At 43.2% G+C, this 26163-nt stretch overlaps 1 protein-coding gene across 5 annotated transcripts in view; it reads right to left on the bottom strand.

Moving 5' to 3' along the window:
• Positions 1–7949: 7949 nt before the first annotated feature.
• The window catches only part of PGM1 (phosphoglucomutase 1), a 66866-nt gene continuing 48652 nt past the window's right edge, over positions 7950–26163 (bottom strand). For all 5 annotated transcript variants that reach the window (XM_025380352.1, XM_025380361.1, XM_025380368.1 and 2 more), the window contains exons 8-11: positions 19838–19973; positions 16646–16829; positions 13715–13849; positions 7950–8608 (exon numbers count right to left, since the gene is read on the bottom strand). In XM_025380352.1, the coding sequence (XP_025236137.1) occupies positions 8519–8608; positions 13715–13849; positions 16646–16829; positions 19838–19973 (545 nt within the window). In that variant the 3' untranslated portion in view covers positions 7950–8518. The remainder of the gene's footprint in view (positions 8609–13714; positions 13850–16645; positions 16830–19837; positions 19974–26163) is intronic.

The following is a 26163-nucleotide window of genomic DNA, read 5'->3' as shown; positions in this document are numbered from 1 at the left end:
TGGTTGTGGGCACCTGTAATCCCAGCTACTCAGGAGGCTGAGGCAGGAGAACTGCTTGAACTCAGGAGGCAGAGGTTGCAGTGAGCCAATATCGTGCCACTGCACTCCAACCTGGGTGACAAGAGCAAAACTCCATTTCAAAAACAAAGAAAAAAGAAATCCTAAGCCCCAAGGTGGTGGTATTAGGACCTGGAGCCTATTGGGAGGTGATAAGGTTATGAAGGCAGAGCCTTCATGAATGGGACGAGTGCTCTTATGAAAGAGGCCCAAGAAAGACCCCTCACACCTTCCGCCATGTGAGGACACAGCAAGACAGCACTACCAGAGCCAGAGAATGGGTCCTCACGAGACCAAATCTGCCTTGATCTTACATTTCCCAGTTCCATAACTGTGAGAAATAAATTTCTGTTGTGTCAGTTACCTAGTTTATGATGTTTTGTTATAGCAGACAGGCAGACCAAGATTGGAAATTGGTACTGAGAAGTAGGAGTGCTACTGTAAAAAATACCTGAGATATGGAATTGGCTTTGGAACTGGGTAATGAACAGAAGCTGAAAGAATTCTGAGTTGCATGCTAGAAAATACTTACATTACCACGAATTAACTATAAAAGGCAATTCTGGTAAGGGCTTAGAAAAAGAGGAGAGCTGGGCCGGGACAGTGGCTCATGCCTGAAATCCCAGCACTTTGGGAGGCCGAGGCAGGTGGATCACCTGAAGTTGGGAGTTCGAGACCAGCCTGACCAACATGGAGAAACCCTGTCTCTACTAAAAATACAAAATTAACTGGGTGTGGTGGCACAGACCTATAATCCCAGCTGCTTGGGAGGCTGAGGCAGAAGAATTGCTTGAACCTGGGAGGCAGAGGTTGTAGTGAGCCAAGATCGCACCATTGCACTCCAGCCTGGGCAACAAGAGCAAAACTCTCAAAAGAAAAAAAAAAAAGGCAGAGCTGTAGAGAGAGCTTCAGTCTTCTTACAGAATACCTATATGGATGTGGGCAGAACATTGGTAGAAAAGAAACTGCCTCCGCAAAATTATAACTGAGACAGTGAAAGAGATCTAACCTAACCGACTCTGTCTTGCTTCCTACCTTTAAGCTGTCCTTGTTCCTTCCTGGGCATAGGCTGAACTAACTTTGGGAGGAACTTAGTTTATAGTTATAGTTTTAAACAAAGATGACAACAGCCCTTTCCCAAAACAAACCTCCTTGCCTGGGGACCAGATTGCCTTTGTAGGACTAACAAATTAGCCACAAGATTAGAAATCATGTTAAGGAGTCATGCAGCTGGAGGATAGAAGATTCTGACCTTCCCTAAACTGCTCCTAAGATCAGTGCTTGAGACATTTTGCAGACCCTGCACTTGATGGATTGGCTGGCACCACCCAGATCGATAAACTGGCTCATCTGATCTTGTGGCCCCCACCCAGCAACTGACTCAGCACAAGAGGAGAGTTTCAATTCCCTATGATTTCATCTCTTACTTGACCAATCAGTACTCCTGGCTCACTGGCTTCTCCCACTCACCAAGTTGTCCTTAAAAACTCTGCATTTGGGAGACTGATTTGAGTAATAATAAAACTCTGATCTCCCACACGGCCAGCTCTGAAAGAATTATTCTTTCTCTATTGCAGTTCCCCTGTCTTGAGAAATTGGCTCTGTCTAGGCAGGGGCAAACTGAACCCATCGGGCAGTTACAGAAATACAGACAGTGAAGACCATTCTAATAAGATCTCACACAGAAATGAAGAACATGTTATGGGACAGTGGAGGAAAGGCCATGCTTCTTATAAAGTGGCAAAGAACTTGTCTGAATTATGTTCATGTTCTAGTGTTTTGTAGAAGGTAGAGCTTGTGAGCAATGAAATTGGATATTTGACTGAAGAAATTCCAAGCAATGTATAAACGTGCTGTTTGGCTTCTCTTGAGTGCTTATAGTGAAATATGAGAAGAGAGAAATGATTTAAAGTTAATGAAACTGTTAATCAAAAGGGAAGCAGAACGTAAAAATTTGGAAAATTCTCAGCCTACCCATATTAAAAAAAATCAGAAAGCTTGTTTGAGAAAGAACATGAAGGGTGTGGCCAAGTTAGTTCAGATGGGCCATCTCAATCAAAGCTAGGAGCTATTCATCCAGACAATAGGGAGATTAGACTCCCATCTAAACAGAAGCCAGGACCTATTGTGCAAGACAATGGAATAATCCTGAAGGCATTTTGGAGATCATCAAGGCTGCACCTTACTTCACAGGTCCAGACTGCAAGGGACTGGGGGAACAGAACAATTTCAAGGCTCTGCTCTTTGCCAAGCTCTTTGGCTGCCCCAAGTTCAGGTCTAGCGAGTTCAAGTGCATAGTGGTACTCTGTAGCTGCTCCTCCAGAGGGCACAGAGCGTAAACCTTGGGAGTGTCCACAAGATACCACCTCCACCAGCACACAGAGTATACAAGCCAAGGAGGCATTACTCCCTCCATCAAGATTTCAAAGGATGGAGCTACCCAGAGCCTCAGGTGTGTGACCCAGGCAGAGGGCTGCCAAGAAGGCGGGGCCACCACAGTCCCCACTAGGTTAATGTCTAGTAGAGCTGCTGTGAGATCAGTAGAGTAACCTATGTGTGATTCCAGCCTGGGAGAAGGGTAGGCACTTGACTAAAACCCATGAGAGCTGCAGCATGGGCTGCACCTAGCAAAGTCATGGAGGTAGGATCTTCTGGAGCCTGAGGTCCCATTGCCTGCCCCAGTGAGCCCAGCAGGTTGGATAGCAAACCAAAGAAGATTATTCTCAGTCTTAAGATTTAACATCGTTGGCCCGGTTAGCTTTCAGACCTGGGTCCTGAGACTTGTAACCCCTCTTCTTTCCTGTATCTCCCTTTTACAGTGGGAATGTATATACCATGCCTATCCCACCACAGTATTTTGAAAACACAACATGTTTGATTTCATAGGTTTATAGCTGGAGAGCAAATTTGCCTCAGGATGAGTTGTACCCTCAGCCTCACCCATATCTAATTTAGCTGATATTTAGAAAAGACTCTGGACTTCAGACTTCTGAGTTGATGACAGAATAAGACTTTTGAGGCTGTTGGGTTGGAATGAGTATATTTTGCATGTAAGAAGAACATGAAATTTGTGGACATAGGACCAAAGCCTATGGTCTGAATGTTTGTGCCCTCCCAAAATTCATGTTGAAATCTTAATCCCTAAGGTGATGGCAGTGGGAGGCAGGGCCTCTGGAAGGTGATTAGGTCATGAGGGTGGAGACCTCATGAAGGGGATTAGTGTCTTTTTAAAAGGAGGCCTGAGAGAGACCTGTTGCCCCGTCCACCATAGGAGGACACAGCAAGAAGGCACCATATATGAGCTAGAAACTGGGCCCCTACCAGTCACTGAATCTGCTGGTGCCTTGATCTTGGACTTCCCAGCCTCCAGCACTGTAAGAAATAAATGTCTACTGTTTACAAAACAACCAGTCTATAGCATTTTGTTATAGCAGCCCAAACAGACAAAGATACCAGGTGAGGCCTCAGACATCGTGGAGCAAAGACAAGCTTGTATTTCCACTGTGCCCTGACTGGTTTCTTGACCCACAGAATCTGTGAGCATCATAAAATCATGCAAAAGTTTAATACCATTAGATTTTGGGGTACCTTGTTATACAGCAAAGGTTGAACAGAAAAAAAAAATCCAAACCTCCAAGGGTGATTGGAGGTGGTTGGTCAGCTTTCTCCTTCATCATTCGCGCGACTCCGCACAAATCACATAAATTCTCAAAACTTCCATTTCTTTATCTGGGATACTAATAGCCCTCCTACCATCACGTAAAAATGAAGTTAGAAACCAATGAAGATGAAGCTTTTATGAAATGACACCATCAAGAGAAGCAAAGAGATTGCTACTCATAACTAGCCTTTCTGTTAATTGGAGAGCTGCACTCAGTGAATCACGTAAGACATGCTTTCTGGAAAATACTTATTAACCCAAACCCACAATGACAACTTACTGGATGTAGGTGGAGCTTTCACATTTGGTGAAAACCAAACCAAAGCCCTCCACAGTTTCCCTAGGACGATCAGACAGACATGAGACATGCTCCCGCCAGTGACCTCACTTGTTTTGGATAATGACACACCGACTTGTGGGAATGCTTCTTGTTCTGATAATGAGAACTGGGAAGAGCCTCTCAGTCTTCCAGAAATAGATGCTGTGTGCCCTGCCAGCATGACACCCAGTTCCAGGGTACCCACTTTACCCATCGTGGGTTCCTTTCTATGAATCTGCTCACAGGGGGGCTTTGGGGATTGAGGCTGGTTTTATTGATTCTATTCCTTAAAGAATTCATTTCCGTATTCAGTAGAACTCTTCCCCAAGTATACACCCCAATTGATTTTGTAGCAGTGGGAAATAATTAAACATTTTCTTCAAAGTGACCATGACACATAACTCCCATCTGTTGCCAGTACCCTCCTGCCCCCCTCTCCTGGGTGTTTTCTCACTTACAGCCTCTAACACTTCTTGAAAGAGTTCTTGGTTAGCCAGTGACTAGCTATGGAAGTTGCTCAAATCACTTGTCACCTGTAAAATTGAGATAATCCTGCCTCATGGGTCAGGGAGATCCCACATAATGAAACACTCTGCTGTGCAACTAGTAGATTTCATTCACTCATTCTGAAAATATTTAATGAGGCTTTTGCTATGTGCCAGACACAGGCCTAGATCCTGGGTAAACACTGGTGAAAAAAGCAGTCTCTGCCATCTAGGAGTTCCCAGGGCAGTAGAAGAAATGGAAAGTAAACAGGTTAGGAACATAGGGTGGGATAGGCATCTCGAAGGGGGAAATAGAGGTGATAGGAAAACCAGAAAAAGCTCCCAAACCAGACACTGGAGGCTCAGAAAGTGCTTCTTGGAGGAAACGATGTTTAAATTGAGACCTGAAGAACAAGTAGGAGTTGGGAGAATACGGCAGATGGTGGAATGGAGGGGAAAGGCAGAGAATGTTTTGGAGGGTGGGATAGAGGGGAAAGGTGGAGAAAGGTGGAGAATGTAGTGGAGGGTGGGATGGAGGGGAAAGGTGATTCAGGTGGAAAGAAGAGGAGCTTCCAAGGCCTGGAGGCAGGAGGGAGCTGCTGTGGTTCCCCATGACTGAAGCTTGGAATGCAAGGCTGAGAGTAAAGGGAGAGGAGTGGGTAGGTAAGCGGGCAGGTAAGCGACAGGCAGGGGAGTCACACGGGCCTGGAGGCTACACAAAGTCCTCTGCACTTCAACATTTGAAAAAGCACTTAGCTGGTGGTGTGGAGAATGGATCAGAAGGGGCAAGTGGGAAGGCCAGAAGGCCATGAGGTGCCACCGCCAAAGCCCGGGGCCATGCAGTGAGTCCTGCATGAAGGCTATTATACTCATATCCAACCCCTTCTGCTGAGGGGTTCGGAATGCAGAAACACAAGGAAGGCGCCTCTTACTCATGGTAATATGTTTTCTGGAGAATTCTTATAAGCAAGGCCAGCTTCTAATGAGTCAACAAGAAACGTGGAAGAAAGCAGCATGGCAGAAGAGGCAGAAGTACCCTGTCCCCAAGCCTGGTCTCGAAGGGCCAAGGAGATGACACTCCCCAGAACCACAGTGAGCTTGGCCTCTGCTTTCACTCCCTTTGAGGCAGAGCCCAGCCACTGGGAGCCTGGCCATTGTGTAGGCCTGGGGCACATCGCTGAACAGGAAACTGCTTCTCTGAGAGAATAGCTGAATGTCAAGAGGGAGAGGAAAAGTGGAATTTCAGAATTGGGCCCCAAACAGTTCCAACCCAATTTTCTCACTGAAATTCTCACCACACCCCAAAGAAAACAAGCCTGACTCACAGACCACATCAACGCTGGAAGGCGGGGAAGCCTGGCTGGGTGCTGCTGCCCGCCTCTCAGGACTCCTCTCCCGTGCTCCCTGGGGCACACGCGGAGAGACAGTGATCCTTATTACCCACACCCACCTCCACTGCCCCATGGCTCCGGCCACCTCCTTCTTCCTCCCCTGAGCTTTTAACTTCCAAGCTGTTGCCAAGTGGAGGCAGGGAAAGCAGTTGAAATACGATCAGGGAGGAGGAGGAGGAAATTTTTGAAGCCATTCCAGGGGCCACAGAACTGGGAGCGTCCGCAGCTGATTCAACAGATGAGGAGGCAGAAAAGGGTCAGGAAATATGAACAAGTCTTAGGGTCAGAATTCTAGTTCCACCACATGGTAGCTGAGAACCTGGGGCAAATTAATAAGCTTCTGTTGAGCTTCAGTTGCCTCAACTCGAAAACGAGAAGAATAATGTCTCGCTTCGAGGGTTACTGGAAAGCATCTAGCCCAACATCTGAGATAGAATAGGTGCTTGGAGAATATGTAGGTATTGCCTATACAACTCATAACATTTATCCCATACAGTTTCTACTTGTGCTAGACTTGATTCCCCCAGCTAGTCTTACAGGCAGCTTGACGGCACGGACTCTGTTATACAGTTCTTCTTCCCAAACACCTCACACTTAATGTGGGTCAATACATATTTCCAGGCTGACTGATACATCCAGATATCCAGATATCCAGATCTCTGCAGGAGCTATTCTAACGCCAAAATAACAAAGTCTTTGGCATTCAGAGCACATAGTATCCCCCTTTAATGCGTTAAGCACGGCGGCATTTGCACACCTTTCTTCCACATGTTAGGTGTAGCCTAGAAGTAGCCAGTCCATAGAAGAAATCTGAAGAGGTTTGAACTGTGTAGGGCTGGTGCTGCACTGTCTGGGGGCATCTACCACTCCCCGGCAGTGTGATCTTGAGTGAGTAACTGAACCTCATCTGTAAAATGGGAATATTCAGGGTACTACCTCAGAGTTGTCAGGAAGATAAAGAGTATATGGAAAGCACTCAGAATTGTGCCTGGCATGGGGTTAACGTTCCAGACAAACTCATCACCACCACACCCATCATTGTCATCATTGTCAAAGCACAGTTTGCTGAGCTGGCAACAATGGAAATCTTACCCCAGATAAAGATCCTGCCACCTGTGCCAGGGAGTCCACACTGTGTAGGGGAAGGGTACAGAGCTGGGCTGACTTTCTGGAATAGCCCATACGGCAAGGTGACTTTGTGGAAGTACCTTGGAAATGTAAAATGTGTTACAAATATTAGTGTTATAGTTTTTGTTTTTCCTGTATATACAGTGCTTTAAAATCTAAAAATGGTATCATAAACATAATCCTAGTTTTCACTTATTTAACAGCGTACCATGCACTAGACACTGTGCTCACTGCTTTACACAGATGTACTCACTTAAGGTACTCAACAATTCATAAAGGTAGAACTATTTTCTTCCCCACTTTAAGGATAATGATATTCAAAAGTCACTCACGGTCTCAAGTGGGATTCAAACTTGGGTCTGTTGGCTCTCAAGTCTATGCTTTTAACTATAATATACTTGTGGATGGAATATAAGTGTTCTGAGCTGAATAAGATGCCAGTGGGCTCAGATTTTTGGCCACATGCCAGTAACTCTGCTCTCAGATTCTGAGGGTTCTGCCTCCCTTCAATAAGCATCAAGGCATCTCAGTACTGCAGAGCACGTACCAGTGCTTTGCTATTGAAGCACTAGGAAGAGGAAAATCACTCTTCCTTTCCCTTGTTCCACGTTAACCACGTCAAGCTTGATTTGTCTACCTTGGAAGAATCCAGAGCTCAGGTGACCCTGCTAAGATTTTAAATTACAATTCTCTTAAAATTTATGTTACTTTTTAGAATATTCAGGACAATAAAAAAAATTACAATTCTTGAGTCTAACGATTTGCAACCTAGCCCAGAGACCGTTTCATTTTCTGGCTAGGACATGAAAACAAAATACAATACTCCCCTCCTTCTAAAAAAAAAAAATCGTTTTTCTTCCTAAAATCAAAAAAGTACTTTGCAGTTAAGAAAAAAAGACGACAAGCAATTGTAGCTTATTTTCCTTTATTATCCCAAAATATCTGTGCGAATGGGACAATGTCGCAAAACAAGGCAGAAATCTGTAGCCAAGTACGTCTCACTCAGAGGAAAGAACTGATTGGACAAAAGGCACCAGAAATTGCATTTTGTTGGGTTACATGTAAACAGGAAATGGGGGGAAAGATTCACGAAAGAGAAAGGAATTTGCACCGTCATTTCATTGCCACATCCTAAGGATGAAGAATGGCCTTGCTCGCTGCTGATGCTCCATCTGCACCTTACATTGTAGTGTAAACTGTACCTGATGCTAAGGAGACAAATACCCACACAGCAGCAATGCAGAAGGGCATGAAAAGGAATTGAGATTGATCTACGCCAGCAGGTCCTCTTTCCCTCATAGCTCCCAAGGGCATCTTCTTTGGCAGTGCCTTGCAAATGCACTGCTCGTCAACTGGTTAGTGGAAAAGTCAAATCCTAAAAAGCTTGGTGAATACATTTTGTTTCTGTCATGCTCTTCAATCAGATGACTTGGATGGGTCAGGGGGTGGAGGGACGTACAACATCTGGCCTGTCTTCTTAGGTGATGACGGTGGGTGCACTGCGTCCCGTCCTCTCCTGCAGCTGGGACACTTTGAGAGCAATGGAAATAAGGGGGGCCAACATGACCTGAGGAAGACATAGAGAGAAGCTTTTCCATCACTTCCTCTAAACACAGATGCTTAGCTCCAAAAGCATGTCTGACTGCCCACTTCCAGGTCTCCAAGGCTCCTCAAACTCCAGAAGTCCAAAAACAAACACATGTTATATCCCCCAATACCTAGTTCCAGCAGTTTCTATTTCAGTGGATCAACACTACTGTCTTTCATGTAAAGTGAACAAGTAGGAGTTGCTCCTGACATCTTCCTCTGCATTTTCCCCATGCCCAGTCCATGAGCAGGCCTAAGTGACTTTTCTCCACTAAATCTCTCTCCACGGCCCCCTTTTCTCTCCACTCTCCAGCTGTAACTCTTGCCAAGTCAATATCCTCTCTCTTACCTGGAGCACTGAGTGCCTCCACATCCACTTGTATATCTTCCACTTTCTTTCCCACACTGTACCCAATGGGATTGCTATGGTTTGGCTCTGTGTCCCCACTCAAATCTCATCTTGTGGCTCCCATAATTCCCAAGTGTTGTGGGAGAGACCCAGTGGGAGATGACTAAATCATGGCGATGGGTATTCTCTGTGCTGTTCTCATGATAGTGAAAGGGTCTCATGAAATCTAATGGTTTTAAAAACAGGAGTTTCCCTGCACAATTTCTCTCTTTTGCCTGCTGCCATTCATGCAAGACATGACTTGCTCCTTCTTGCCTTCTACCATGATTGTGAGGCTTCCCCAGCCATGTGAACTGTAAGTCCAATTAAACCTCTTTCTTTTGTAAATTGCCCAGTCTCGGGTATGTCTTTATCAGCAGTGTGAAAACAGACTAACACAGGAATCTTTTTTTTTTTTTTTTTTTTTTTTGAGACAGAGTTTCGCTCTTGTTCAGGCTGGAGTGCAATGGCGCAATCTTGGCTCACCGCGATCTCCGCCTTCCAGGTTCAAGAGATTCTCCTGCCTTAGCCTCTCTAGTAACTGGGATTACAGGCATGAGCCACCATGCCTGGCTAATTTTGTATTTTTAGTAGAGACGGGGTTTCTCCATGTTGGTCAGGCTGGTCTTGAACTCGCGACCTCAGGTGATCTGCTGCCTCCCAAAATGCTGGGATTACAGGCGTGAGCTACTGTGCCCAGCCTAATACGGGAATCTTTAAAAATGCAACAACCCCTCCCCACATCTACTTCTTGCTTAAAGGAAAAAAAAAAAAAAAAAGAATTGTGTTGCTTAAGTAAATAAATGCTTTCAATATTTAAAAAAAAAAAAACTAATAATCTAGTTGAACTGCCCATTTTACAGATGAGAAAATTGATACCCAAAGAGATGAAGTAATTTGACTAAATGACTCAATAGCAGAGCTAGGAGTAGTACATTTTCTACTGCTGACTGCTACTTTTTCTTGTCTAAATCTCCACCAATTCATTATACCTGGGTGAGGAGAATCAGCTCCACCTGCTGAAACTGCCACGTGCCATTCCCCTTAGGGCTTGGGCAGTCCCCACAAAGTGTTGATGGCCTAGCAACTGCAGAATAAGGGAAGGCAGCTCCCCGGCTAGATGGTGATACACCTGGGCATTGTGGGATCCTCATACCATTCACTGCCATCCCACCTCCCGAGGACTGTGGTTCAGAGGAAACAAATTTCTTTCATTCTTTGAATCTACCATGTGCCAAGCATTTATCTTGATGATCAAAAGACAAGTAAACACAATTTCCTTTTTCCTTTTCTCTTGTGCTATTAAGTCTCTATAATGCAGACCCCATTGCCTTTGGTTGAAGTTTTAGGGATGCCTACAACACAACAGGGTACTGGTAATGACTGAAACTGGGGCCTGCCCACTGGAAAAAATGTAAAAGTGAAGCATTCTCTCATCTCCCGCTTTATGTAATAAAAGCAACTATACTACTCATGTGAGGTACCTACAGTGGTCAAATTCAGACACAGGAAGGAGAAAGGTGGTACCAGGGATTGAGAAAAGGGAGAAGTGGGGAGGCGCTGTTCAATGGGTATAGAGTTTTAGTTTTGGGGAAAAAAAGTTTTAGAGATACGTTGGACAACAATATGAATATGTACAACATTACTAAACTGTATACTTAAAAGTGGCTATAATAGCAAATTTTATGTTATGCTTAAAATTAGACTAAAATAACTATGAGAGCTGCTTATTCTGAAAAGTTAACGGTATATGCCAGCCACAGTGTTTAAACATTTTGCATTTATTATCTCCTTAAATCCCAGTAACAACTGGATGAAGTAGGTATTACTCTGCCATTTGACAGACAAGAAAACCAAGACTCAAAACATTGTAATGACTTACCCAGGGACACACAGTTATTAAGTGGCAGGAATAGAATTTAAAACAAGAGCTCTCTAACCCCAAAACCTTTGCCCAAAACCACTTTGCCAGGGGTTTCCAAATGAGTTTCACAGGATTTTAATTAGGTGTTAGAAGAAAAAAGGCTTTGTGGAAAAATGAGCATGGCAAATGCTATTTATTTTATTTTACTTTTAATTTTTTAATAAAAATTGTTTATGTTTAAGGTATATAATATGATGTCTTGATATACAAACACATAGTGAACTGATTACTAGAGTCAAGTCAACTAACATATCAATCTTGTCACCTACTTACCTTTTTTGTTGTGGTGGTGCTAGTGAGAACAATTAAGATCTACTCTCCTAGTACCTTTCAAGTGTTATTCATTATAGCCATCATGTTGTACATTCCATCTCTAGAACTGCTTCGTACTACAAAACTGAAATTTTGTACCCTTTGGACCAACATCTCTCCATTTTTCCCATCTACTAGCCCCTAGTAAGCCCCTTTCTACTCTGTTTCTATGAGTTTCACTTTTTTTAGATCCCACATACTAGTGAAATCATGCAGTATTTGCCTTCCTGTGTCTGGCTTATTTCACTTAGCGTAATGTCCTCCAGGTTCATCCATGTTGTTGCAAATGGCAAGATGGCAAGATTTTTGTTTTTGTTGTTTTAAGGCAGAATAGTTTTCCACTGTGGTATACACACACACACACACACACACACATATATCTCTCTCACAATTTCTTCATCCATCTGTAGATGTGCACTTAGGTTGGTTCTATATCTTGACTATTGTGAATAATACTGAATGAACAAGAGAGAACAGATATCTCTTTGACATATTTATTTCAGTTCCTTTGAATATATATCCAGAAGAGGGATACTGGATCATATATTAGTAGTACCAAAAAATTTTTAACTTTTTGAGGAACCTCCATACTTTTGGTTATTCCAAAATAGCTCTACCAACTTACATTCCCGCCAATAGTGTCTGAGGGTTCCCTTTTCTCCACATCCTTGCCAACGCTTGTTATCTTTTCTCTTCTTGAGAATGGCCATGCTAACAGGTGTGAGGTGACAGCTCACTGTGGTTTTGATTTTCATTTTCCTGATGATTAGTGATGTGGACCACCCGTTGGCCATTTGTATATTTTCTTTGGAGAAATGTCCTTCAGTAAATGCTATTTAAACAGTTACCTTTACTGCAAGTCTTCTTGGCACCCTCTTTTTTTCTTTCCTTTTCTTTTTTTAGAGGTGGGGTCTTGCTATATCACCAGGCTGAAGTGCAGTGGCTATTCATAGGTGCGATCCCACTACTCATCAGCATGGGAGTTTTGACCTGCTCTGTTTCCAACTTCGGCCTGTTAGCCCCTCCTTATGCAACCTGGTGGTTCCTCTCTCCCGGGAGGCCACCATATTGATGCCAAACTTAGTGTGGACGCCCTACAGGCATAGCACACTATAGCCCAGAACTCCTACGCTCAAGTGATCCTCCTGCCTCAGTTTCCTGAGTAGCTGGGACCACAGGTGTAGGCCACCATGTCCGAATTCTTGGAGCCTTTATGGTGCATTGTATGCTGTGAATCACTGAGAAGGGGCTAACGTACCACAACAGTTCCCCAACTTTTTTCTAGCTATGGAGCTCTGGTTGAGATGAGGATTGTGAAAAACACTTAAACTCCTGTACTTCACTGCTTCCCCTTGGCTCCTCCATTTTTGGGGGTTGTCCTTCAAGTTCACTGTCCCACCCTTTGCTCCCAGAGTCCCTCCTTACTCTGATATACTTCTGAAGACTTTTGGGGGAATGGTTGAGGAACCCAGCTCACCAGGCTGCAGGTCTGCAGACCGTTCTGTGAAGACACATGAAACTATGCCTCTCCCTGTCCCCACCAAATCTAAGAACCAGTGTGTGTTCTGCCTAAGCAGGTGACCAGACCAAACAAAGCAACAAAAGGCTGGTGACAGACCAGAACACCAGACGAGGGCTGACTTAAAGATCAGTTATCCTGGGTTGGGTGCAGTGGCTCACACATATAATCCCAGCACTTTGGGAGGCTGAGGTAGGAGGATTACTTGAGGCTAGGAATTCAAGACCAGCCTAGGCAATGTACTAAGACCTCCACCCAACAAAAAAAAAAAAAAAAAAAAAATGGGCAGAGCATGGTGGCATGTGCCTGTAATCCTAGCTACTCAGGTGGCTGAGGTGGGAGGATTGCTTGAGCCCAGAAGGTGGAAGGTGCAGTGAGCTGAGATTGTGCCACTGCACTCCAGCCTGGGAAACAGAGTGAGACTCTGTCTCAAAAAAAAAAAAAAGAGAGAGACTAGTTATCCTTCTAGGCATGTAAACCTATGAACTGTTGCTTAACTTTTCTGTGCCTCAGTTTCCTTATCTGTAGCAGGGAGAAAAATAGTCTAAGTTATTTGAGAATTAAATGAGTATATTTTCATAATGGGCTTACAACAGAGCTTGGCAAACCATAAATGCTCAGAAAATTGTTTATTTTTATTATTTATTTATTTTTTTTTTGATGCAAAGTCTCGGTCTTGCTCAGGCTGGAGTGCAGTGGTGTGATCTCAGCTGACTGCAGGCTTGACCTCCTGTGCTCAGGTGATCCTCCTACCTCAGCCTCCCTATTTTTATTATTATAATTATTATCTATAATGTTGCGGATATGGAGAAAGAAACATAGAGGAAAGTGAGCACAACTGGTACCTTGTTGAGTCATTTGAGAAGTAGGCATTGAAACACAGGCTCAAACCATCATTCCCTTGAACAGAATGAACTAACCAGGGTACAGGTCTGGGCATTACCTGGGGGTCCTGGTTAATCTTGGCAACATCCTTCTCATAGCTATCAATGTACAGCCGAATGGTGGCCCCTGCACTCCCAGTGCCGCTCAGTCGGAAGATGATTCGAGAACCATCTGTGAAAATGAGCCGCAAGCCCTGGAAAATATAAGCAGAGATTTTTTTCCCCATATGCTGGGAGATTGAAGGCTGGCAAATTATGAGGGGTCTATTTGGTGATGTAATTTCATCCATACTTGATCAATTGGAGGGTTAAATCCTTGATAAATGGCACTAGCTGCACCTCGTAAGCCTGCCTTCCATCACTCTCTCTGCATCCAGCTGATGGGGGCTTAGCTATGGGGGGAGAAGCATTTCCAGGGTCAGGGGAGACCTGACCTCAGTGATGCTGGGTGAGGTGAGGGCTTCCCTCCTCTCCCCACTTCCCTGTGATTTATGGACTAACCATTCCAGTTTGAAGCTTAATAATGAAGCACAAAAAGCTGCTAGATGCAGAAATTCAACCCCCAGATCAAGAGGGAAACACGGACCAAAGGAGCTGAAACCAGAGCAGAAGAGGTCTCTGGCAGATGAAGGGAAGGACTCTTACAAACCACCAGCAAAGGTCCTCAAAAGAGAACAGGAAGCCAGAGGTCCCAAATGGCAGAGACTGGCTATTCCCAACCTAACAAGCAGGGACCAGTGGCCAATCTCCTGCTGATCCCTGATGACTCAAAGCGAGGTCCGTGTGCAGTGCCAAGCCCATCCTTCTCTCTGCTGCCCTCCTTTTTTCTCCCCAGCGGTATCTCTGGACATCAATTATCTTCTCACTTGGGGAAAAAAGTGTGGGATCTCTGGGGCAGATATTTCCCAGCCTGAGGGAAGAAGGCTGGGCCAGACAGTTGCCTGAGGACTCTTCAGTCTTTATGAGTCTACCCATCCTCCGTAAAAAGGAGAACCTTGCATAACGCCAAAGACTGACCAGAAAGACACTGTTCCTCACCTGCTGTTCGTCACCAATCCCCATCTGGTGTTTAATGGTGCTATTCATTAGCTCTGATTAGTGAAGACAGCAGAAGAAATACACAGAGGGCATGCTGCAGTTAGTCACCACGGGAAGGATACGGTCCATTTTCACTAACCGTTTCTCGCTTTGTAGAAACACACCAAGGTTGGTCTCCTTTCCCCACAGCTTCAACTTGAAGACTCTAAAATTCTTTTCACTAAATTGCAGAGGTTCTATCTACATATGTTGGATCATATTTTTCCCTTCTATCTGGTCTCACATCTAAATGCTTGGGTTTTCTGCCGACAGAAAGTATGGCAGCTGCTTTCTTTACAGCACAGAGAGCAGCCCTCGAGCTTAGGCCACTGCCTCCCATACAAGCCTTTGCACTTCTCCTCCCTCCAGGCAGATGCCAGAGGCACTGCAGGGCTGGCATTTTCTTTTCCTGGATTTCCCTTCTGTCTCTGAAGGTTTAATTACACAAACTTCTGTCCCACTCTGCCATCCCTCAGCTCCACTCTCTCCTTTTCTACATCCCTTTCTTCCTCAACCACAGATCTCTCTTCTAATTACCTCAGGCATAATTTACAATCATCCAAACTGGACCCAAAGTTCTCAAAGATGGCAAACAAGCACAAGGATGAGAAACCACTTGTGCTAAAAGTTGAGGAGGGGAGACTCCAGGCACTGAGGGTCACTGTGGCCCATCCATCCATTCACTGCCTACTCCCCAGAGGGAAGCTTCCAGTAAATCCCACAGCCCGGCCCTTCTGAACCCGATGCGATGCCTTGACAAGGACCAGGCCAAAAATCTGGGTCTACTGGAAAAAAGTAAACTGGGAAGTTGTAATAGAATTTTCATCCCCCTCTTTATTCTATTATGAATTACGAGAGATGAGTCTACTCTGTGACAAAAACAGCCAACAGAAGCAGAGGTGAGAGAACCCTGGGCGTGAGAAACTGGGAGAAAACCTGACCCAGCCTGCAGCCTAGGGTACCCGGTATGCAGTAAGAGAAGCACTAACAATCCTGTCCACATCTAGAGATGCTCCGGGTCCTAAACTGTGGCATCTTGCCAGGTACTGCTGTGTCAGGTGGGGTGCCAGTCATGTGCTGCGAATGACGATGCAACGTTTCTTTTTTTTTTTTTTTTTTTTTTTTTTTTTTTTTTGAGGCGGAGTCTTCACTCTGTCGCCCAGGCTGGAGTGCAGTGGCACCATCTCGGCTCACTGCAAGCTCCGCCTCCCGGGTTCGCGCCATTCTCCTGCCTCAGCCTCCCGAGTAGCTGGGACTACAGGCGCCCGCCACCGCGCCCGGCTAATTTTTTGTATTTTAGTAGAGACGGGGTTTCACCGTGTTAGCCAGGATGGTCTCGATCTCCTGACCTCGTGATCCGCCCGCCTCGGCCTCCCAAAGTGCAGGGATTACAGGCGTGAGCCACCGCGCCCGGCCACCGATGCAACGTTTCTAAGTCTGGGAATGCCTCATCTATTTTTCTCTTCTTTAGAAATTAGAACATATGAGAGAAACATATAAGGATAATGCCACTTACATGCTGTCACTCTGCTATAACCTGCTGACAGAAAAGAGAGGAGTTGATATCTAAGTTCCCACAGTTCTCCCTCTTTCTTAGATTCTGGGGCTCCTTTTTGCATGTACAATGGACACATCATCTTGCATATATCTGGCAAAAATCCCTCTGGAGTTCAGGTTAAGGATCCCAGAATGAGGGCACCGGACAGTGCATAGAACCAGGGCATAAACCACCGTCCCAACGAGTGCATGTGAGAGTCACGTGGGATAGCAGAAAACCAGGTAAGAACAGCCACCCTAGAAAAACACGGCAGCAAAAGAAAAATGGCCAACAGGAACTTTTTCATTTTTGCCTTGAGATGTCAGAGATGAAGCTCTGAGGTCTCTCCCCCACTTACACACAGGTCTGTTTCTACCTGATTTCTTGAAATGCTTCCATCCACTGGGTCGCTGTATTCAAAGTTATCGGCCTTCTCCACGGTGTAAACTTTGTCATTTGCTGAGAACTGCTTCCCCACAAAGGAGCGATCAAACATCAGGGCCTCCAAGTCCTTCATCATTTTGTTTGCACCCTCAGCTTCCACCTCCTCGTAATCATACCTGGAAGAAGTCACGAAGTTGAGACCCACGGGCTGACTGCAGATCACACCAAGGCCTATCAGTCAGCACTTTCTTCACCATTTGTTTGGCCCTCCCCCAAAACTATCTAACTTCAGAAGAAGCTGGCCAAAAAAAAAAAAATACAGACCTGTCAGTCACTGGGGATGGAACAGGCCAGGGATGAAAGGAAGGGTTTGGAGGATTTCAGGGAAGGGTTACGAGCTTCTGAATAAGCAGGAAACACCCATCTTGGCATTTCTACAGAATAAAGCTCTAAGAGGTTTCAAAGGCTTTTGAAAGACGCTATCTAACGTTTAATCACCACATCCTGAGGACGTAAAATGAAAAGCAATGTTATCTCTGGAGAGCTCCCTTGAAAGGAGCAAGTGACTCAGGCACTTCTCCAAGCTCCCTGGGCTTCTCTAGGGTGAATGCAGGGTCTGCTCCCAGCCTGAGACCCGCCTTAGGCTGCTGAGATTTTTACTAAGGAGAGTTCCAGCTCTACAAGAGTTTCCCAAAGCAGGGCCAAGTTTTCACCGACCTGATGAAGATGCCAAACACTGACTCTTTATACCTAAAATGCCTCTTTTATTTTTTAAATTTAATTGTATTAAGATACATGTGCAGAACGTGCAGGCTTGTTATATAGGTAAACATGTGCCATGGTGGTTTGCTGCACCTATCACCTAGGTATCAAGCCCCAAATGCATTAGCTGTTTATCCTGATGCTCTCTCAATGTTTTTTTTTTTTTTTAGTTTTGTTTTATTTTAAGTTCTGCCTCCTTCCTTTCAGTGGGAGTGGATTTTGGTCCAAGGTCCTTTAGGTTCACCCTGACAGAGGAGGCCCAGTGTGGATGAAAAAGGGCCAAGGAAAAACGTGCATCACAAATGAAATTCTATGAAGATGAGTTTTCCTTCAAGAATTCTTTTTGACTTCTTTCTTATGATGTTAAAGACTTGTACAGGTGGCTTTTCTTGACCTAGCGGCGTATACCCTCTTGAGAGAGTTATTTTTTAGAAGCTCAAGATAGCAGAGTCTATGTTTATTTGTAATCGTGAAATAGATACGATATATGCAAGATGACACCTCTGAGACATGAGAAATGCTGGGGAATTAAGGCCAGCCTATTCTGGCTCCAGGATTCTATGAATCAAAGGCCAAACAGTCCCCTTAATCTTAAAGTCAGCTCTTTCCCCCAGTTAACATGATAAACAACAAGAAATTACAACCAGGTGTTTGTGCTTTACATTTTTGACCTCTGGGTGTTCCAGAGAAATGTTTTCTAAACCCTAGGCACAGAGGGGTGGAATAGAAAGAGTCTGGGTTTTGCAATCAGACAGATGAGCTATGAATTCAGCCTCTATTGGCAATTAATTGTGTGACTACAGGGCCAGTTGCCCTATCTCTCAGAATCTCAGCTACCTTATCAATAACTGTTTTGAGGCTAAAGTGAGACAATGCATGCAAAAGTGCCTAGCACTTTTGTTCAGTAAGTGGAAGGTATAATGGAGTTTTAACTAATCATAAATGCAGGTACTAAGGACTTGATTTGTAATCCTTGGTTAGCAGTTAATTTGATAATTAATAAAAATATGTTAAAATCGTTTTTATATGGAGGTTTGTGACTAATTCAAGGGTGTGACCCTTTCTCTGAACAACCCCTCCTAACCTTATTCTACTCTGGCTATTGTTCACCTGTTAACTCATTCATTTATCTATTCAAAACATATTTATGCAGTCTTTACTATAAGTTGTGTGCTTAGGGCACAAAAACAGACATGGCCCTGTTTTTATGATACTTCAGATTCTAGAGAGTTCATGACTGCTGTTCTGAATGACCAGGTTTTTCCGTCTGTTATTTAGAGGTTTTTTTGCCTTGGTTCCCAGGGCTACTGTGTGGTGTCAGATAGTTATTACTTATTCCTTCCACAAAAGAATAACGTGAGAGAGAAAGAGATCAATGGACTCGTCCAAAGTTAATAAAAGAATTCTGATTAAGGAGCTTAATTTACTTAGTTGAATTCTTTCTTGGCTATCCAGAGATCATGGACTATAAAATCTGGGATATATTTTTTAAATTGTCTAGTCTAACTCACCCATTTTGTAGAACAGGCAACTGAGGTCCAGAGAAATTATACCTATTCATTTCTTATACATAAACAATTCATCTAATATCCTTTTTATCATATTTTCTTTCTATAATTGGAATACTGAGGTCCAGAAAAATTCTTAGAGTTTTACACTAACTGGGGGAAAGGCAAATTGGAATTAGTGAAAAGTACTACTGTCAACAAATTTTTGAATGCTTTTTAAAAATAGAAGTATGCATGATAAAGAATAATTACTAAGTATTCTAAGTATTTTGTTCACTGCTGAATTCCATGTACCCGATGGAAATCGGGTATACAGTCAATATCTGTTGAATAAATTAAAGAAATATTGACAAGCATATAGCCCCTGGGGACCTATTTCACAAGGCAGAAAAGTTGATGTGGACTAAGCATAACTGTTTCTATAATTTATGAAAAAAAGTTTCTAGGCTTCCAGTACCCCAGAGTTTACAAAACATTTTCAGACTCATTATTCATTTAATTCTTTCAACAGCTGGACTGTTATTCCCATTTCTACAGATGACAAAACTGAGTACAGAGAAAAGCTAAATGGCTCCCCAGTCTAGTAAGGGGAAGAAATAAAATTCTAATCCATTTCTCTGAATCCAAATCCAATGTTATGATCATGTCCACCCAATGGGCACATTTAAAATGCTTATAAAGCATTTATTCTTTTGATTATGTTAGCTACATTTTTAAAGCCTCACTCTTTATGGCTGACATAAAAATTGACTTCATTTCATCCCTGACCAAATTATTTTTAAAGTCTCCAATTGGGAGAGGCTGGATGAATTAGGTTTTACTATCACTTAAGACAGGAGAGGCTGTGGATGCATGAGAATTCTCTCTGCCCACTTCCCCACTTTACCTTGTACCCTAGCTGGGCTGTGGCTCACCTGGTGAAGAAATTCCGGCCATACTTTTGCCAATGATCTTTGAGAATGTCCTCCACACTCTGCTTGCGGGTGGCTAGGATGGAGAGCCAGGCAAGGACAGCCCACAGTCCATCTTTCTCACGGATGTGGTCAGAACCTGGCAAGGGGAGAGCAAGCTGCTGTGAGAAACGTGCTTTCTCCCAGTACCTGAGAAGGTAATTGATATGGTTTGGCTCTGCATTCCCACCCGTATCTCATGTTGAGGGAGGGACTTGGTGGGAAGTGATTGGATCATGGGGGACAAAGCTCCCTCTTGCTGTTCTCATGATAGTAAGTGAATTCTCATGAGATCTGATTGTTTAAAAGTGTATAGCACTTCCCCCTTCACTCTCTCTCTCCTGCAGCCATGTGAAGAAGGTGCCAGCTGACTCTTCACTGTTCTGCCATGATTATACATTTCCTGAGGCCTCCCAGCCATGGTTCCTGTACAGCCTGCAGAACTGTGAGTCAATTAAACCTCTTTTCTTCATAAATTACCCAGTCTCAGGTAGTTCTTTATAGCAGTGTGAGAACAGACTAATACAGGACTCAACAGTAGGTGTGCAGACCCCACTAACGGAATCACACAGCCTGACTGAGGACTTGGGTACACAGGAGGAGTCACATATTAAGTAGGCAACATGATACTGAAAAGAAATTGATGCTTCCCAAAGTGATTTAGAAATTTAAGGCAAATGTCAATAAAAATGTCAGTGAGATAATTAGGTAGAATTTGATATATCAGTTATAAAGTATTAATGTGAAGGAAAAACACAGTAGATCTTAAATGAACAAACAGCAAAAGAACATGACCATTATAAAATTTCAATAATTCAAATAGTCTGGTAGCTTAACAGAACAAAAGAGCGCATCTGGAAAGAGATCCAAGCACATATGAGGCTTGAGTATATGACAAAGGTCTCACTTCGAGGCTGTGGGAAAACAGTGGATTACTTTTTAAATGGCGTTTAGATAACTGGATAAATAGCTTTAAAAAATTGTTTTCTTGGCCAGGTGCAGTGGCTCACGCCTGTAATCCCAGCACTTTGGGAGGCCGAGGCAGGCGGATCACAAGGTCAGGAGATCAAGGCCATCCTGGCTAACACTGTGAAACCCCGTCTCTACTAAAAAATACAAAACAAAATTAGCCGGGCATGGTGGCGGGCGCCTGTAGTCCCAGCTACTTGGGAGGCTGAGGCAGGAGAATGGCGTGAACCCGGGAGGCGGAGCTTGCACTGAGCCGAGATCACGCCACTGCACTCCAGCTTGGGCGACAGAGCGAGACTCTCTCTCAAAAAAAAAAAAAAAAATTGTTTTTTTCCCTATAAAACACCATAACAAAAATAATTCCAGTTGAACTAAAAAATTGAATGTGAAACTTGAAAGCTTTTAAATACCAGTATATATTATATTAATATACATGTATTTTTATATATTTATATATAAATCTTAGGGGTGATAATGTAAATTCAGTATTCATAAAAGAAAACATTGATGTATTTATCCACTTAAAAATTAGCATTTCTATACTGTAAAACTACTATGGACAAAATTAAAAGCCCATTGACAAACTTTAAAAAATTAAAGAGATCTGGTTGTTTAAAAGTGGATAGCACTTAAGGTAGATGTTCAACACTATCTATCTATCTATCTATCTATCTATCTATCTATCTATCTATCTATATATATACACTTTTATTTTTTGAGATGGAGTTTTGCTCTTTCGCCCAGGCTGGAGTGAAGTGGCATGATCTCGGCTCACTGCAACCTCCACACCCCCGGCTCAAGCTATTCTCCTGCCTCAGTCTCCCGAATAGCTTGGATTATAGGTGCCCACCACCACACTTGGCTAATTTTTGTATTTTCAGTAGAGACAGGGTTTCGCCATGTTGGCCAGGCTGGTCTTGAACTCCTGACCTCAGGTGATCCATCCACCTCGGCCTCCCAAAGTGCTAGGATTACAGGTGTGAGCCACTGTGCCCGGCCACATTCGATGTATTTTAAGGCAGATGTTTAATACATTCAATATAGAAAAAATTCTTATGTATGAATAAGAAAAAATAATCTCAATAGAAAAACAGGTCAAGGATATAAATAGGCGATTTGCCAAACAGCACACATACACACACACACACCCCCAACCAATTAGCATAATAAAAAGCTGGTGTTACGTTTAAGAAGAAAAATTAAAGTTAAAACCACAATGAGAAACTGCTACTTGCTTGACAAAAGGTATAAAAATCCACAAGTGTAAAAATCCGAACAGCCAGTGCCAGGAGGATAAACGGGAAATAGGATTCCACCATAGAGCTGGTGGCAGTGGACACTGGCACAATCCTTCTGGACAGCAATTTGGCAAAAAAGTATCAAAGCCTTAAAACTGGACCTACTCATGGATCCAGCAATTCCAACTCTAAGACACTGTTCTTTAACCATTAAGGTTTGGTTAAACAAACTCTGATACATTTGTCTTCTGCTAAGGTCCTTGCTAAAATCTTTAACAAAATTTTAAAATGGGCTTCTCTGGTTGTGCTTATATGCATGGACACCCTTTTCCAAGAGCTTGATATGGAACACAACTCTCATTCTTTTGCCTTTAAACTCCTTACTCTGAAAGAAAGCAGTCTACATGGAGCCTTATTTTCTGATTTCTAAATAGAACTGTATACAACTGCTCTATAATCATGCTTTAACATTATTTTATGTTGAATTCTTTATGTGCCTGCCCTACTGTACTTCCGGCTGGGTCTTACTCTTCTTGGAATTGTCAGAGTATCTAGCACCATGCTGGGTATGCAGGAGGCACGTGTTAAGTGTTTTTCCTTCCTCTCTTCATCTTTTCAGACCCAGCTCAAATGTCCTCTCTTTTTTAAGACTAGCTCCCAACTTCCCTAGGCAGTCATGAGCTCCCTTCTCTTTCTTCTCCTATAGCAACCTGCACAGAACATCTGGGGTGACATCAGCCTCCTTGAGTCTCAACCATCTGTTTTTGGGCCTTTCTCCCCACTAACTGTGTGCTTCTTAGGGGCACCTCTTATTTATCCTTGTAATTAAGTCTGGTGGCACAAGGAATATGGTAAATAACTAATTATGAAAGACTGTGTGAATGAATCAACCAATCAATTTATTCCAACACTTTCTCTTTCTATTTTTGGTTCTTAAAACATATGACTTTTTCTTTCAAAAGACTTTTCTCTTCAATGGGATACTACTTTTAGAAGTTAACTGTGCTCAAAACCTGGATGCCGGCAAAACTAGTGAGAGTAGGCAATATTTTTGGTGCTTTATATAACATATTTCAAAAATGTTTACCTAATTTTACTATCTTTAGACTTTTATTTGCCTTCACTGCTATTTTAAGGAGCAAAAAGCTCTCTGGCTCTTACGGCTTTTGCAAATGATACGTTTTGGCAACAGTTCATCCTGAGAAGCAAGACTCTGGCAGCTTCCCCAATATACTGGGAATTCATGACAGCAGTATACCAGCTTGGAATTTGTCTGTGCTCCACTGGGTTGTTTTTCTTCCTTCTTTTATTATTTTTTTCCTTAATTTTTTTTCTTTTTTCTCTTTTGGCTAGACTGAAAGTATAGAAGGCGGTGTTCCTTTGTGCTTTTCCTGACCTAAGTAAGGAATTTGATTTTTTCTTTTGTGTGGAAATGAAAATAAAATATAAAAGTCTTACCCAACTCTGGCCAAGTTACTTGGAGATAACTAAATCATACACCTAATATTATAAACAAAATACCTGCCCTGGGTAACATAAACAAATATCCGATTCCAATTGTATAATCCTCAGCCTCTTTGGATATTCTGGTTCATCACTAATCACCTTGGATGTATCAAAAGGTCCAGGTAATTCTATTAATACTCAGGAAGGTGGAGCAAATTTCATTTTCTTCAGGGTTCTGATGAATGACGCCAAGTTTCCAGTGGAAAATACCAATGGTGCATGTACGTATTTCTAAAGCTATTCTTTTTGCAGTCGTGGCTCAGTAGATAAAGCTTGATACTTAAGAATCAGAAAACGTGAATTTGAGGCTCTGTTACTTGTAAGCTACTTGAATTTGGACTAATCATGTACATTTTCTAAGCCTCAGTTTCTTCAACTGCAAAACAGAAATAACGCTAACTTCTCTCTCGTAACTGTGAGAAATTACTATGAAAAAGCAAGGAGAAATATTTTATAAACTGTGAGGTGTGATGTAACTACTAGATACTGTTTTGAATAAAGGGAAAAATAAAAGGCTTTTATGGAAAATTATTACATTTTCCACGGACTTTATTATGCTTTTAAAAATAATGCTCCTTGATTATACATATTGGAGAAGAAAATGGAAGAATATAACCTAATATGCTCTTTCCTCTGGGCACTGGGATTACAGTGTTTTTTCCCTCCTTCCTTATTTTTTCATAATGAACATAAATTACTTGTTTCATTATGTTTTAATTTTTAGAAAGAAAATGAAGTCAAGCTCATTTAACTGTGAGAAAGGGAGAACACTACAGGCAAGGACTGCTAGTCCCAGCTGGCACAAAAGACAGTGGTGGGTTTTGCACTGGATCTCTTCACCCTTGCTCCGCTCAGGGACAGGAATTCTACCCTTTCAGCATCTTCAAACACCTGTCACTTTACTTTGGCCTAATCAGCACCTTGTGATAAGCATAAATTCAACTCAGTCAGGGCACATCCTGGGTGTCAGCCAAGAAAAATGTCAACCATTCCTGAGGGAGCCAAGAGCTAACCGTTTAGGGATTGGGTTACAGTTACCACTATGGGCATCTCAGGAGCTGTCCAGCCCCTGCCAGGTGACAGGCCTGAGGATGGGGACATGACAGCTGAAAAACAGCTGCATGGAGTTCTCTGAAAGTACCAGTGTCTGTCTGTCTCTTTCTTTTTCTGTCAATTTCTCTCTCTCCTCCAGCCCCCTGAACATACAGTTCTCACTGCCTGGAAAGCCCATCCCAGATACACCTACTAGCCTGGCTAACATGTTCTGCAATTACTTTCAACTTCAGTCTTATCCAGGATGCACTCCCCATGCCCTCTGTGCTTATCCACTCCCTGTGATCACGCCCCACCCTAGACTATGAGTTGTACTTCCCCAACAGGGGTTGGCCCAAAGTCAGTTGTTAAGACAGTCTGCCCAAAGAATGGCCGGGACCCAGTTGACTGACTGGGAGGTTCAGCTGACCTGCTGTGTCTACAGTCCTGTCCTCTTGGCCTTCCACTGCAGAAACGACTTCACTTGGAAAGAAAGCCTTTTCCATACCACTCCAGCTCCCAGGAGGCTGTCCCCAGGAACTGTCAGGCCTTCCACTTAGCAATGAGGCCTGACCTGCCTCATTACTGCCCCTGGAACTTGGTTTCCTTTCCATAAGGTGCCTTTGGAAGAAGGTAGTAAGTGTCTGATAAGCAGAAACTGTGTCCTAACACAAACTTCACTTTACACTCAACAAATGTGAATCAGTGCCAGCATGTACCAAGCACATAAGAAGATACCAAGATGCATAAGTGTGTCTCCTGCCCTCACAGATGAGAACAGACATATAGGTGAGGGAGACAGGCAGATAACAGTTTAATTGAGTCAGTTATATTTAGTGTATAAGGCTAGTTCTACTGGGGTATTCTGTCTAGGCTATGCCAAGACATGGGGTGCTACAATCTTCCCCTGTGGGCTTTGCCTGCAGGGAAATGTACTCAGTAGCTATGCAAGTTAGAATGGGCAGAAAAACCAGAAAGAAAATCTGATCTCCTACACCACAGAACCAAGTTAGGCACCCTGAGAATAAAGCTACCGAAGTACCCCTGTACTTCACCTTCTGTTGCTTTGCACACTTGTCATTCATGGAGCCCTCTATGAGAAGGCCTTGTTCACCATGTGACCCAGAGTCTAACTCAGTATCCAGGATAAAGTCAAAGTTCAATAAATATTTGAGGAATGAATCAATGCAAAATGTACAAACATGAAGGACTTTTCATAAGAAACTAAAATTAAAAGAAATTTGCAAAGCGTTAATGCCACATTTCTTCAAGTTATCACTCCTGTATGATGCATTAGCACTAGAACCTTTAAAGATAGGGCAGGGAAAAAAATATTGCTAACCTCTAGACCTGACCGGATCATAACTTACATATCTCCAGTGATACCAAGTTCATCATCAACCTGGTTTCCCATCGATCTTTCCCAAGCCCCCTATTTTCCTGAGGAAGGGTTCAAATGCATCGTATTCTATACTATTCAGTGACTTCACTTTCAATGTCCCAACAATTCTAAGATAGGATGGAACTGACAGTCTGCCCTCTGCC

This window comes from Theropithecus gelada, chromosome 1 (assembly GCF_003255815.1).
Source record: "Theropithecus gelada isolate Dixy chromosome 1, Tgel_1.0, whole genome shotgun sequence".
Lineage (NCBI taxonomy): Eukaryota > Metazoa > Chordata > Mammalia > Primates > Cercopithecidae > Theropithecus > Theropithecus gelada.
Note: the sequence above shows the minus strand (reverse complement) of the source record. Positions and strands in the feature narration are given on the sequence as shown.